We start from the raw sequence: 13,559 nt of genomic DNA, 5'->3' as shown, positions 1-13,559 counted from the left end.
ATATATATATATATATATATATATATATATATATATATATAGTTAGTATATATAGTTATTACATATAGTTAGTATATGGTTTATAGAGTTGGTATATGGTTTGTAGAGTTAGTATAGTTAATATATATATATTTATATATATATATCTATATAGGTAGTATAGTTAATATATATATAGTTAGTATAGTTAATATATATAGTTAGTATATGGTTTATAGAGTTAGTACATATAGTTAGTTTATGGTTTATATAGTTAGTATATGGTTTATATAGTTAGTATATGGTTTGTATAGTTAGTATATGGTTTATAGCGTTAGTATATGGTTTATATAGTTAGTATATATAGTTAGTATATGGTTTATATAGTTAGTATATATAGTTAGTATAGTTAGTATATATAGTTAGTATATGGTTTGTATAGTTAGTATATGGTTTATATAGTTAGTATGTGGTTTATAGCGTTAGTATATGGTTTATATAGTTAGTATATGGTTTATATAGTTAGTATATATAGTTAGTATATATAGTTAGTATATATAGTTAGTATATGGTTTATATAGTTAGTATATATATATATATATATATATATATATATATATATATATATATATATATATATATATATAGTTAGTATAGTTAATATATATATATATATAGGTAGTATAGTTAGTATATATAGCTAGTATATATAGTTAGTATATGGTTTATAGCGTTAGTATATGGTTTATATAGTATATATAGCTAGTATATATAGTTAGTATATGGTTTATAGCGTTAGTATATGGTTTATATAGTTAGTATATGGTTTGTATAGTTAGTATATGGTTTATATAGTTAGTATATATAGTTAGTATAGTTAGTATATATAGTTAGTATATGGTTTATATAGTTAGTATATATATATATATATATATATATATATGTATAGTTAGTATAGTTAATATATATATATATATATATATATATAGGTAGTATAGTTAGTATATATAGTTAGTACATGGTTTATATAGTTAGTATATATAGTTAGTATATGGTTTATATAGTTAGTATATATAGTTAGTATATATAGTTAGTATATGGTTTATATAGTTAGTATATGGTTTATATAGTTAGTATATATAGTTAGTATATGGTTTATATAGTTAGTATATGGTTTATAGAGTTAGTATATATAGTTAGTATATATAGTTAGTACATATAGTTAGTATATGGTTTATAGAGTTAGTATATGGTTTGTATATATAGTCTATGGTTTATATAGTTAGTCTATGGTTTATAGAGTTAGTATATATAGTTAGTATATATATAGTATATATAGTTATTATATGGTTTATATAGTTAGTATATGGTTTATATAGTTAGTATATATAGTTAGTATAGTTAGTATATATAGTTAGTATATGGTTTGTATAGTTAGTATATGGTTTATATAGTTAGTATATGGTTTATAGCGTTAGTATATGGTTTATATAGTTAGTATATGGTTTATATAGTTAGTATATATAGTTAGTATATATAGTTAGTATATATAGTTAGTATATGGTTTATATAGTTAGTATATATATATATATATATATATATATATATATATATATATATATATATATAGTTAGTATAGTTAATATATATATATATATAGGTAGTATAGTTAGTATATATAGCTAGTATATATAGTTAGTATATGGTTTATAGCGTTAGTATATGGTTTATATAGTTAGTATATGGTTTGTATAGTTAGTATATGGTTTATATAGTTAGTATATATAGTTAGTATAGTTAGTATATATAGTTAGTATATGGTTTATATAGTTAGTATATATATATATATATATATGTATAGTTAGTATAGTTAATATATATATATATATATATATATATAGGTAGTATAGTTAGTATATATAGTTAGTACATGGTTTATATAGTTAGTATATATAGTTAGTATATGGTTTATATAGTTAGTATATATAGTTAGTATATATAGTTAGTATATGGTTTATATAGTTAGTATATGGTTTATATAGTTAGTATATATAGTTAGTATATGGTTTATATAGTTAGTATATGGTTTATAGAGTTAGTATATATAGTTAGTATATATAGTTAGTACATATAGTTAGTATATGGTTTATAGAGTTAGTATATGGTTTGTATATATAGTCTATGGTTTATATAGTTAGTCTATGGTTTATAGAGTTAGTATATATAGTTAGTATATATATAGTATATATAGTTATTATATGGTTTATATAGTTAGTATATGGTTTATATAGTTAGTATATATAGTTAGTATATATAGTTAGTACATATAGTTAGTATATGGTTTATAGAGTTAGTATATATAGTTAGTATATATAGTTAGTATATATAGTTAGTATATATAGTTAGTATATGGTTTATATAGTTAGTATATGGTTTATATAGTTAGTCTATGGTTTATAGAGTTAGTATATTATATAGTTAGTATATATAGTTAGTATATGGTTCATATAGTTAGTATATGGTTTATATAGGTATCAAATCAAATCAAATCAAGTTAGTATATATAGTTAGTATATATAGTTAGTACATATAGTTAGTATATGGTTTATAGAGTTAGTATATGGTTTGTATAGTTAGTATATGGTTTATATAGTTAGTATATATAGTTAGTATATATAGTTAGTATATGGTTTATATAGTTAGTATATATAGTTAGTATTTATAGTTAGTATATGGTTTATATAGTTAGTATATGGTTTATATAGTTAGTATATGGTTTATAGCGTTAGTATATGGTTTATATAGTTAGTATATATAGTTAGTATATGGTTTATATAGTTAGTATATATAGTTAGTATATATAGTTAGTATATGGTTTATAGAGTTAGTATATGGTTTATAGCGTTAGTATATGGTTTATAGCGTTAGTATATGGTTTATATAGTTAGTATATATAGTTAGTATATGGTTTATATAGTTAGTATATGGTTTATATAGTTAGTATATATAGTTAGTATATGGTTTATAGAGTTAGTATATGGTTTATATAGTTAGTATATGGTTTATAGCGTTAGTATATGGTTTATATAGTTAGTATATGGTTTATAGAGTTAGTATATATAGTTAGTATATATAGTTAGTACATATAGTTAGTATATGGTTTATAGCGTTAGTATATGGTTTATAGAGTTAGTACATATAGTTAGTACATGGTTTATAGAGTTAGTATATATAGTTAATATATGGTTTATAGAGTTAGTATATGGTTTATATAGTTAGTATATGGTTTATATAGTTAGTATATATAGTTAGTACATATAGTTAGTATATGGTTTATATAGTTAGTACATGGTTTATAGAGTTAGTATATATAGTTAGTATATGGTTTATAGAGTTAGAATATGGTTTATATAGTTAGTATATTGTTTATAGAGTTAGTATATCGTTTGTATAGTTAGTATAGTTTAAGTTGTTAGCATATAAAGATAGGGGAAGTGGCTCACCTGCATCTGATCTGGCTGCACCATGAGAATTCCCTGCGGAGGAGAAACAGCAGTTAGTTACGCATGTTCTTGGGTGTCTTTAATTCAGGTGAACATGTCCCATTCATTCTTTCCTTTACACGGATCAGTCGTCCTGGTCCCTTTGCAGAAAACAGCCCCAAAGCATGATGTTTCCACCCCCATGCTTCACAGTAGGTATGGTGTTCTTTGGCTGCAACTCAGCATTCTTTGTCCTCCAAACACGACGAGTTGAGTTTTTACCAAAAAGTTATATTTTGGTTTCATCTGACCATATGACATTCTCCCAACCTTCTTCTGGATCATCCAAATGCTCTCTAGCAAACTTCAGACGGGCCTGGACATGTACTGGCTTAAGCAGGGGGACACGTCTAGCACTGCAGGATTTGAGTCCCTGGCGGCGTAGTGTGTTACAGATGGTAGGCTTTGTTACTTTGGTCCCAGCTCTCTGCAGGTCATTCACTAGGTCCCCCCGTGTGGTTCTGGGATTTTTGCTCACCGTTCTTGTGATCAATTTGACCCCACGGGGTGAGATCTTGCGTGGAGCCCCAAATCGAGGGAGATTATCAGTGGTCTTGTATGTTTTCCATTTCCTAGTAATTGCTCCCACAGTTGATTTCTTCAAACCAAGCTGCTTACCTATTGCAGATTCAATCTTCCTTAATTGTGTCTTTAATTCAGGTGAATTCAGGTGAACATGTCCCTGGGTGTCTTTAATTCAGGTGAACATGTCCCTGGGTGTCATTAACTCAGGGTAACATGTCCTTGGGTGTCATTAATTCAGGTAAACATGTCCCTGGGTGTCATTAACTCAGGGTAACATGTCCTTGGGTGTCATTAATTCAGGTATACACATCCTTGGGTGTCATTAATTCAGGTTAACATGTCCCTGGGTGTCATTAACTCAGGGTAACATGTCCTTGGGTGTCATTAATTCAGGTAAACATGTCCTTGGGTGTCATTAATTCAGGTAAACATGTCCTTGGGTGTCATTAATTCAGGTAAACATGTCCTTGGGTGTCATTAAGTTAGGTAAACATGTCTTTGGGTGTCTTTAATTCAGGTAAACATGTCCTTGGGTGTCATTAATATTGAATTCAAATATCATTTGATCAATAGTAATAACCCTAACCCTTATATCATTGTTGTTTCTGAGGGTTGAATTACACGTACAAAGTTTCCGTCCATGGTGGTGGCCTGGAGGGTCCATCTGGAGCCCTGGGGAGGAGACACAGGAGTTTAGGAGGATCTCAACCGCCTTAAAATACTGTAGTCTGTGGTTCTATGGCACAGCTCAGTCTACTGCCAAGGTGTAGTCTGTGGTTCTATGGCACAGCTCAGTCTACTGCCAAGTTGAGGTCTGTGGTCCTATGGCACAGCTCAGTCTACTGCCAAGGTTTAGTCTGTGGTTCTATGGCACAGCTCAGTCTACTGCCAAGGTGTAGTCTGTGGTTCTATGGCACAGCTCAGTCTACTGCCAAGGTGTAGTCTGTGGTTCTATGGCACAGCTCAGTCTACTACCAAGGTGTAGTCTGTGGTTCTATGGCACAGCTCAGTCTACTGCCAAGGTGTAGTCTGTGGTTCTATGGCACAGCTCAGTCTACTGCCAAGGTGAGGTCTGTGGTCCTATGGCACAGCTCAGTCTACTGCCAATGTTTAGTCTGTGGTTCTATGGCACAGCACAGTCTACTGCCAAGGTGTAGTCTGTGGTTCTATGGCACAGCTCAGTCTACTGCCAAGGTGTAGTCTGTGGTTCTATGGCACAGCTCAGTCTACTACCAAGGTGTAGTCTGTGGTTCTATGGCACAGCTCAGTCTACTGCCAAGGTGTAGTCTGTGGTTCTATGGCACAGCTCAGTCTACTGCCAAGGTGAGGTCTGTGGTCCTATGGCACAGCTCAGTCTACTGCCAATGTTTAGTATGTGGTTCTATGGCACAGCACAGTCTACTGCCAAGGTGTAGTCTGTGGTTCTATGGCACAGCTCAGTCTACTGCCAAGGTGTAGTCTGTGGTTCTATGGCACAGCTCAGTCTACTACCAAGGTGTAGTCTGTGGTTCTATGGCACAGCTCAGTCTACTGCCAAGGTGTAGTCTGTGGTTCTATGGCACAGCTCAGTCTACTGCCAAGGTGTAGTCTGTGGTTCTATGGAACAGCTCAGTCTACTGCCAAGGTGTAGTCTGTGGTCCTATGGCACAGCTCTTGTGCACAAAGTATTTACAAAGTATCCTTAATATCTAGCAGGGCTGTTTGGGCAGTAGTCTTAGGGGTTAGGGTGAGTAGTCTTAGGGGTTAGGGTGAGTAGTCTTAGGGGTTAGGGTGAGTAGTCTTAGGGGTTAGGGTGAGTAGTCTTATGGGTTAGGGTGAGTAGTCTTAGGGGTTATGGGTTGGGTTAGGGGTTAGGGTGAGTAGTCTTAGGGGTTAGGGTGAGTAGTCTTATGGGTTAGGGTGAGTAGTCTTAGGGGTTAGGGGTTAGGGTGAGTAGTCTTAGGGGTTAGGGGTTAGGGTGAGTAGTCTTAGGGGTTAGGGGTTAGGGTGAGTAGTCTTAGGGGTTAGAGGTTAGGGGTTAGGGGTTAGGGTGAGTAGTATTAGGGGGTAGGGGTTAGGGTGAGTAGTCTTAGGGGTTAGGGTGAGTAGTCTTAGGGGTTAGGGGTTAGGGTGAGTAGGATTAGGGGTTAGGGTGAGTAGTCTTAGGGGTTAGGGTGAGTAGTCTTAGGGGTTAGGGTGAGTAGGATTAGGGGTTAGGGTGAGTAGTATTAGGGGTTAGGGGTTAGGGTGAATAGTCTTAGGGGTTAGGGGTTAGGGGTTAGGGTGAGTAGTCTTAGGGGTTAGGGGTTAGGGGTTAGGGTAAGTAGTCTTAGGGGTTAGGGTGAGTAGTCTTAGGGGTTATGGTGAGTAGTCTTAGGGGTTATGGGTTGGGTTAGGGGTTAGGGTGAGTAGTCTTAGGGGTTAGGGTGAGTAGTCTTAGGGGTTAGGGTGAGTAGTCTTATGGGTTAGGGTGAGTAGTCTTAGGGGTTAGGGGTTAGGGTGAGTAGTCTTAGGGGTTAGGGGTTAGGGTGAGTAGTCTTAGGGGTTAGGGGTTAGGGTGAGTAGTATTAGGGGGTAGGGGTTAGGGTGAGTAGTCTTAGGGGTTAGGGTGAGTAGTCTTAGGGGTTAGGGTGAGTAGTCTTAGGGGTTAGGGTGAGTAGTCTTAGGGGTTAGGGGTTAGGGTGAGTAGGATTAGGGGTTAGGGTGAGTAGTATTAGGGGTTAGGGGTTAGGGTGAATAGTCTTAGGGGTCAGGGGTTAGGGGTTAGGGTGAGTAGTCTTAGGGGTTAGGGGTTAGGGTGAGTAGTCTTAGGGGTTAGGGTGAGTAGTCTTAGGGGTTAGGGTGAGTAGTCTTAGGGGTTAGGGTGAGTAGTCTTAGGGGTTATGGGTTGGGTTAGGGGTTAGGGTGAGTAGTCTTAGGGGTTAGGGTGAGTAGTCTTATGGGTTAGGGTGAGTAGTCTTATGGGTTAGGGTGAGTAGTCTTAGGGGTTAGGGGTTAGGGTGAGTAGTCTTAGGGGTTAGGGGTTAGGGTGAGTAGTCTTAGGGGTTAGGGGTTAGGGTGAGTAGTCTTAGGGGTTAGAGGTTAGGGGTTAGGGTGAGTAGTATTAGGGGGTAGGGGTTAGGGTGAGTAGTCTTAGGGGTTAGGGTGAGTAGTCTTAGGGGTTAGGGTTAGGGGTTAGGGGTTAGGGTGAGTAGTCCTAGGGGTTAGGGTTAGGGTGAGTAGTCTTAGGGGTTAGGGTGAGTAGTCTTAGGGGTTAGGGGTTAGGGTGAGTAGTCTTAGGGGTCAGGGGTTAGGGTGAGTAGTCTTAGGGGTTAGGGTTTAGGGTGAGTAGTCTTAGGGGTTAGGGGTTAGGGTGAGTAGTCTTAGGGGTTAGGGATTAGGGTGAGTAGTCTTAGGGGTTAGGGGTTAGGGTGAGTAGTCTTAGGTGTTAGGGGTTAGGGTGAGTAGTCTAAGGGGTTAGGGGTTAGGGTGAGTAGTCTTAGGGGTTAGGGGTTAGGGGTTAGGGTGAGTAATCTTAGAGGTTAGGGTGAGTAGTCTTAGGGGTTAGAGTGAGTAGTCTTAGGGGTTAGGGGTTAGGGTGAGTAGTATTAGGGGTTAGGGCTTAGGGTGAGTAGTCTTAGGGGTTAGGGGTTAGGGTGAGTAGTCTTAGGGGTTAGGGGTTAGGGTGAGTAGTCTTAGGGGTTAGGGGTTAGGGGTTAGGGTGAGTAGTCTTAGGGGTTAAGGGTTATGGTGAGCAGTCTTAGGGGTTAGGGGTTAGGATGAGTAGTCTTAGGGGTTAGGGTGAGTAGTCTTAGGGGTTAGGGGTTAGGGTGAGTAGTCTTAGGGGTTAGGGGTTAGGGTGAGAGGGGTTAGGGTGAGTAGTCTTAGGGGTTAGGGTGAGTAGTTTTAGGGGTTAGGGGTTAGGGTGAATAGTCTTAGGGGTTAGGGTTTAGGGTGAGAAGTCTTAGAGGTTAGGGGTTAGGGTGAGTAGTCTTCTGGGTTAGGGGTTAGGGTGAGTAGTCTTAGCGGTTAGGGGTTAGGGTGAGTAGTATTAGGGGCTAGGGGTTAGGGTGAGTAGTCTTAGGGGTTAGGGTGAGTAGTCTTAGGGGTTAGGGTGAGTAGTCTTAGGGGTTAGGGTGAGTAGTCTTAGGGGTTAGGGGTTAGGGTGAGTAGTCTTAGGGGTTAGGGTGAGTAGTCTTAGGGGTTAGGGTGAGTAGTCTTAGGGGTTAGGGTGAGTAATCTTAGGTGTTAGGGATTAGGGTGAATAGTCTTAGTGGTTAGGAGTTAGGGGTTAGGGGAATAGTCTTAGGGGTTAGGGTTTAGGGTGTGTAGTGTTAGGAGTTAGGGGTTAGGGTGAGTAGTCTTAGGGGTTAGGGGTTAGGGTGAGTAGTCTTAGGGGTTAGAGTTTAGGGTGAGTAGTCTTTGGGGTTAGGGATTAGGGTGAGTAGTCTTAGGGGTTATGGGTTAGGGTGAGTAGTCTATGGGGTTAGGGGCTAGGGTGAGTAGTCTTAGGGGTTAGCGGTTAAGGGTTAGGGTGAGTAGTCTTTGGGGTTAGGGGTTAGGGTGAGTAGTCTAAGGGGTTAGGGGTTAGGGTGAGTAGTCTAAGGGGTTAGGGGTTAGGGTGAGTTGTCTAAGGGGTTAGGGGTTAGGGTGAGTAGTCTAAGGGGTTAGGGGTTAGGGTGAGTAGTCTTAGGGGTTAGGGGTTAAGGGTTAGGTTGAGTAGTCTAAGGGGTTAGGGGTTAGGGTGAGTAGTCTTATGGGTTAGGGGTTAGGGTGAGTAGTCTTAGGGGTTAGGGGTTAGGGTGAATAGTATTAGGGGTTAGGGGTTAGGGTGTGTACTCTTAGGGGTTAGGGGTTAGGGTGAGTAGTCTTAGGGGTTAGGGGTTAGGGGGTAGGGTGAGTAGTCTTAGGGGTTAGGGGTTAGGGTGAGTAGTTTTAGGGGTTAGGGGTTAGGGTGAGTAGTATTATGGGTTAGGGGTTAGGGTGAATAATCTTAGGGGTTAGGGGTTAGGGTGAGTAGCCTTAGTGGTTATTGGGTTAGGGGGTAGGGTGAGTAGTCTTAGGGATTAGGGTGAGTAGTCTTAGGGGTTAGGGTGAGTAGTGTTAGGGGTTAGGGGTTAGGGTGAGTAGTCTAAGGGGTTAGGGGTTAGGGTGAGTAGTCTTAGGGGTTAGGGTGAGTAGTCTTAGGGGTTAGGGTGAGTAGTCTTAGGGGTTAGGGGTTAGGGTGAGTAGGATTAGGGGTTAGGGTGAGTAGTATTAGGGGTTAGGGGTTAGGGTGAATAGTCTTAGGGGTTAGGGGTTAGGGGTTAGGGTGAGTAGTCTTAGGGGTTAGGGGTTACGGTGAGTAGTCTTAGGGGTAAGGGTGAGTAGTCTTAGGGGTTAGGGTGAGTAGTCTTAGGGGTTAGGGTGAGTAGTCTTAGGGGTTATGGGTTGGGTTAGGGGTTAGGGTGAGTAGTCTTAGGGGTTAGGGTGAGTAGTCTTATGGGTTAGGGTGAGTAGTCTTATGGGTTAGGGTGAGTAGTCTTAGGGGTTAGGGGTTAGGGTGAGTAGTCTTAGGGGTTAGGGGTTAGGGTGAGTAGTCTTAGGGGTTAGGGGTTAGGGTGAGTAGTCTTAGGGGTTAGAGGTTAGGGGTTAGGGTGAGTAGTATTAGGGGGTAGGGGTTAGGGTGAGTAGTCTTAGGGGTTAGGGTGAGTAGTCTTAGGGGTTAGGGGTTAGGGTTAGGGGTTAGGGGTTAGGGTGAGTAGTCCTAGGGGTTAGGGTTAGGGTGAGTAGTCTTAGGGGTTAGGGTGAGTAGTCTTAGGGGTTAGGGGTTAGGGTGAGTAGTCTTAGGGGTCAGGGGTTAGGGTGAGTAGTCTTAGGGGTTAGGGTTTAGGGTGAGTAGTCTTAGGGGTTAGGGGTTAGGGTGAGTAGTCTTAGGGGTTAGGGATTAGGGTGAGTAGTCTTAGGGGTTAGGGGTTAGGGTGAGTAGTCTTAGGTGTTAGGGGTTAGGGTGAGTAGTCTAAGGGGTTAGGGGTTAGGGTGAGTAGTCTTAGGGGTTAGGGGTTAGGGGTTAGGGTAAGTAATCTTAGAGGTTAGGGTGAGTAGTCTTTGGGGTTAGAGTGAGTAGTCTTAGGGGTTAGGGGTTAGGGTGAGTAGTATTAGGGGTTAGGGCTTAGGGTGAGTAGTCTTAGGGGTTAGGGGTTAGGGGTTAGGGTGAGTAGTCTTAGGGGTTAGGGGTTAGGGTGAGTAGTCTTAGGGGTTAGGGGTTAGGGGTTAGGGTGAGTAGTCTTAGGGGTTAAGGGTTATGGTGAGCAGTCTTAGGGGTTAGGGGTTAGGATGAGTAGTCTTAGGGGTTAGGGTGAGTAGTCTTAGGGGTTAGGGGTTAGGGTGAGTAGTCTTAGGGGTTAGGGGTTAGGGTGAGAGGGGTTAGGGTGAGTAGTCTTAGGGGTTAGGGTGAGTAGTTTTAGGGGTTAGGGGTTAGGGTGAATAGTCTTAGGGGTTAAGGTTTAGGGTGAGAAGTCTTAGAGGTTAGGGGTTAGGGTGAGTAGTCTTCTGGGTTAGGGGTTAGGGTGAGTAGTCTTAGCGGTTAGGGGTTAGGGTGAGTAGTATTAGGGGCTAGGGGTTAGGGTGAGTAGTCTTAGGGGTTAGGGTGAGTAGTCTTAGGGGTTAGGGTGAGTAGTCTTAGGGGTTAGGGTGAGTAGTCTTAGGGGTTAGGGGTTAGGGTGAGTAGTCTTAGGGGTTAGGGTGAGTAGTCTTAGGGGTTAGGGTGAGTAGTCTTAGGGGTTAGGGTGAGTAATCTTAGGTGTTAGGGATTAGGGTGAATAGTCTTAGTGGTTAGGAGTTAGGGGTTAGGGGAATAGTCTTAGGGGTTAGGGTTTAGGGTGTGTAGTGTTAGGAGTTAGGGGTTAGGGTGAGTAGTCTTAGGGGTTAGGGGTTAGGGTGAGTAGTCTTAGGGGTTAGAGTTTAGGGTGAGTAGTCTTTGGGGTTAGGGATTAGGGTGAGTAGTCTTAGGGGTTATGGGTTAGGGTGAGTAGTCTATGGGGTTAGGGGCTAGGGTGAGTAGTCTTAGGGGTTAGCGGTTAAGGGTTAGGGTGAGTAGTCTTTGGGGTTAGGGGTTAGGGTGAGTAGTCTAAGGGGTTAGGGGTTAGGGTGAGTAGTCTAAGGGGTTAGGGGTTAGGGTGAGTTGTCTAAGGGGTTAGGGGTTAGGGTGAGTAGTCTAAGGGGTTAGGGGTTAGGGTGAGTAGTCTTAGGGGTTAGGGGTTAAGGGTTAGGTTGAGTAGTCTAAGGGGTTAGGGGTTAGGGTGAGTAGTCTTATGGGTTAGGGGTTAGGGTGAGTAGTCTTAGGGGTTAGGGGTTAGGGTGAATAGTATTAGGGGTTAGGGGTTAGGGTGAGTAGTCTTAGGGGTTAGGGGTTAGGGTGAGTAGTCTTAGGGGTTAGGGGTTAGGGGGTAGGGTGAGTAGTCTTAGGGGTTAGGGGTTAGGGTGAGTAGTTTTAGGGGTTAGGGGTTAGGGTGAGTAGTATTATGGGTTAGGGGTTAGGGTGAATAATCTTAGGGGTTAGGGGTTAGGGTGAGTAGCCTTAGTGGTTATTGGGTTAGGGGGTAGGGTGAGTAGTCTTAGGGATTAGGGTGAGTAGTCTTAGGGGTTAGGGTGAGTAGTGTTAGGGGTTAGGGGTTAGGGTGAGTAGTCTAAGGGGTTAGGGGTTAGGGTGAGTAGTCTAAGGGGTTAGGGGTTAGGGTGAGTAGTCTTAGGGGTTAGGGGTTAGGGTGAGTAGTATTAGGGGTTAGGGGTTAGGGTGAGTATTCTTAGGGGTTAGGGGTTAGGGTGAGTAGTCTTAGGGGTTAGGGGTTAGGGGGTAGGGTGAGTAGTCTTAGGGGTTAGGGGTTAGGGTGAGTAGTCTTAGGGGTTAGGGGTTAGGGTGAGTAGTCTAAGGGGTTATGGGGTTAGGGGGTAGGGTGAGTAGTCTTAGGGGTTAGGGGTTAGTGTGAGTAGTCTTATGTGTTAGGGGTTAGGGTGAGTAATCTTAGGGGTTAGGGGTTAGGGAGAGTAGTCTTAGGGGTTAGGGGTTAGGGTGAGTAGTCTTAGGGGTTAGGGGTTAGGGAGAGTAGTCTTAGGGGTTAGGGGTTAGGGTGAGTAGTCTTAGGGTTTAGGGGTTAGGGTGAGTAGTCTTAGGGGTTAGAGTTTAGGGGTTAGGGTGAGTAGTCTTAGGGGTTAGGGGTTAGGGTGAGTAGTCTTAGGGGTTAGGGGTTAGGGTGAGTAGTCTTAGGGGTTAGGGTGAGTCGTCTTAGGGGTTAGGGTGAATAGTCTTGGGGTTAGGGTGAGTAGTCTTAGGGGTTAGGGGTTAGGGTGAATAGTCTTAGGGGTTAGGGTGAATAGTCTTAAAGGTTATGGGTTAGGGTGAGTAGTCTTAGGGGTTAGGGGTTAGGGTGAGTAGTCTTAGGGGTTCGGGGTTAAGGTGAGTAGTCTTAGGGGTTAGGGGTTAGGGTGAGTAGTCTTAGGGGTTAGGGTGAGTAGTCTTAGAGGTTAGGGTGAGTAGTCTTAGGGGTTAGGGTGAGTAGTCTTAGGAGTTAGGGGTTAGGGTTAGGGGTTAGGGTGAGTAGTCTTAGGGGTTAAGGGTTAGGGTGAGTAGTCTTAGGGGTTAGGGGTTAGGGTGAGTAGTCTTAGGGGTTAGGGGTTAGGGTGAGTAGTCTTAGGGGTTAGGGTGAGTAGTGTTAGGGGTTAGGGGTTAGGGTGAGTAGTCTTAGGGGTTAGGGGTTAGGGTGAGTAGTCTTAGGGGTTAGGGTGAGTAGTCTTAGGGGTTAGGGTGAGTAGTCTTAGGGGTTACGGGTTAGGGTGAATAGTCTTGGGGGTTAGGGGTTAGGGGTTAGGGTGAATAGTCTTAGGGGTTAGGGTTTAGGGTGAGTAGTCTTAGGAGTTAGAGGTTAGAGTGAGTAGTCTTAGGGGTTAGGGGTTAGGGTGAGTAGTCTTAGGGGTTAGGGGTTAGGGTGAGTAGTCTTTGGGGTTAGGGATTAGGGTGAGTAGTCTTAGGGGTTAGGGGTTAGGGTGAGTAGTCTAAGGGGTTAGGGGTTAGGGTGAGTAGTCTTAGGGGTTAGATGTTAGGGTGAGTAGTCTTTGGGGTTAGGAGTTAGGGTGAGTAGTCTAAGGGGTTAGGGTTTAGGGTGAGTAGTCTAAGGGGTTAGGGGTTAGGGTGAGTAGTCTAAGGGGTTAGGGGTCTGGGTGAGTATTCTTAGGGGTTAGGGGTTAAGGGTTAGGGTGAGTAGTCTTAGGGGTTAGGGGTTAGGGTGAGTAGTCTAAGGGGTTAGGGGTTAGGGTGAGTAGTCTTATGGGTTAGGGGTTAGGGTGAGTAGTCTTAGGGGTTAGGGGTTAGGGTGAGTAGTATTAGGGGTTAGGGGTTAGGGTGAGTAATCTTAGGGGTTAGGGGTTAGGGTGAGTAGTCTTAGGGGTTAGGGGTTAGGGTGAGTAGTCTTAGGGGTTAGGGGTTAGGGTGAGTAGTATTAGGGGTTAGGGGTTAGGGTGAGTAGTCTTAGGAGTTAGGGGTTAGGGTGAGTAGTCTTAGGGGTTAGGGGTTAGGGTGAG

At 41.6% G+C, this 13,559-nt stretch overlaps 1 protein-coding gene across 1 annotated transcript in view; it reads right to left on the bottom strand.

Annotated features, from left to right (window-relative positions):
* Window positions 1–13,559, bottom strand: part of LOC118950607 (solute carrier family 15 member 1-like) — a 63,665-nt gene that overhangs the window by 25,585 nt on the left and 24,521 nt on the right. The window contains exons 12-13 of the mRNA XM_036973781.1: window positions 4,674–4,718; window positions 3,483–3,515 (exon numbers count right to left, since the gene is read on the bottom strand). Of these exons, the coding sequence (XP_036829676.1) occupies window positions 3,483–3,515; window positions 4,674–4,718 (78 nt within the window). The remainder of the gene's footprint in view (window positions 1–3,482; window positions 3,516–4,673; window positions 4,719–13,559) is intronic.

The sequence above is a fragment of the Oncorhynchus mykiss genome, unplaced genomic scaffold, assembly GCF_013265735.2.
Source record: "Oncorhynchus mykiss isolate Arlee unplaced genomic scaffold, USDA_OmykA_1.1 un_scaffold_316, whole genome shotgun sequence".
In the NCBI taxonomy this organism is placed as follows: Eukaryota; Metazoa; Chordata; class Actinopteri; order Salmoniformes; family Salmonidae; genus Oncorhynchus; species Oncorhynchus mykiss.
Note: the sequence above shows the minus strand (reverse complement) of the source record. Positions and strands in the feature narration are given on the sequence as shown.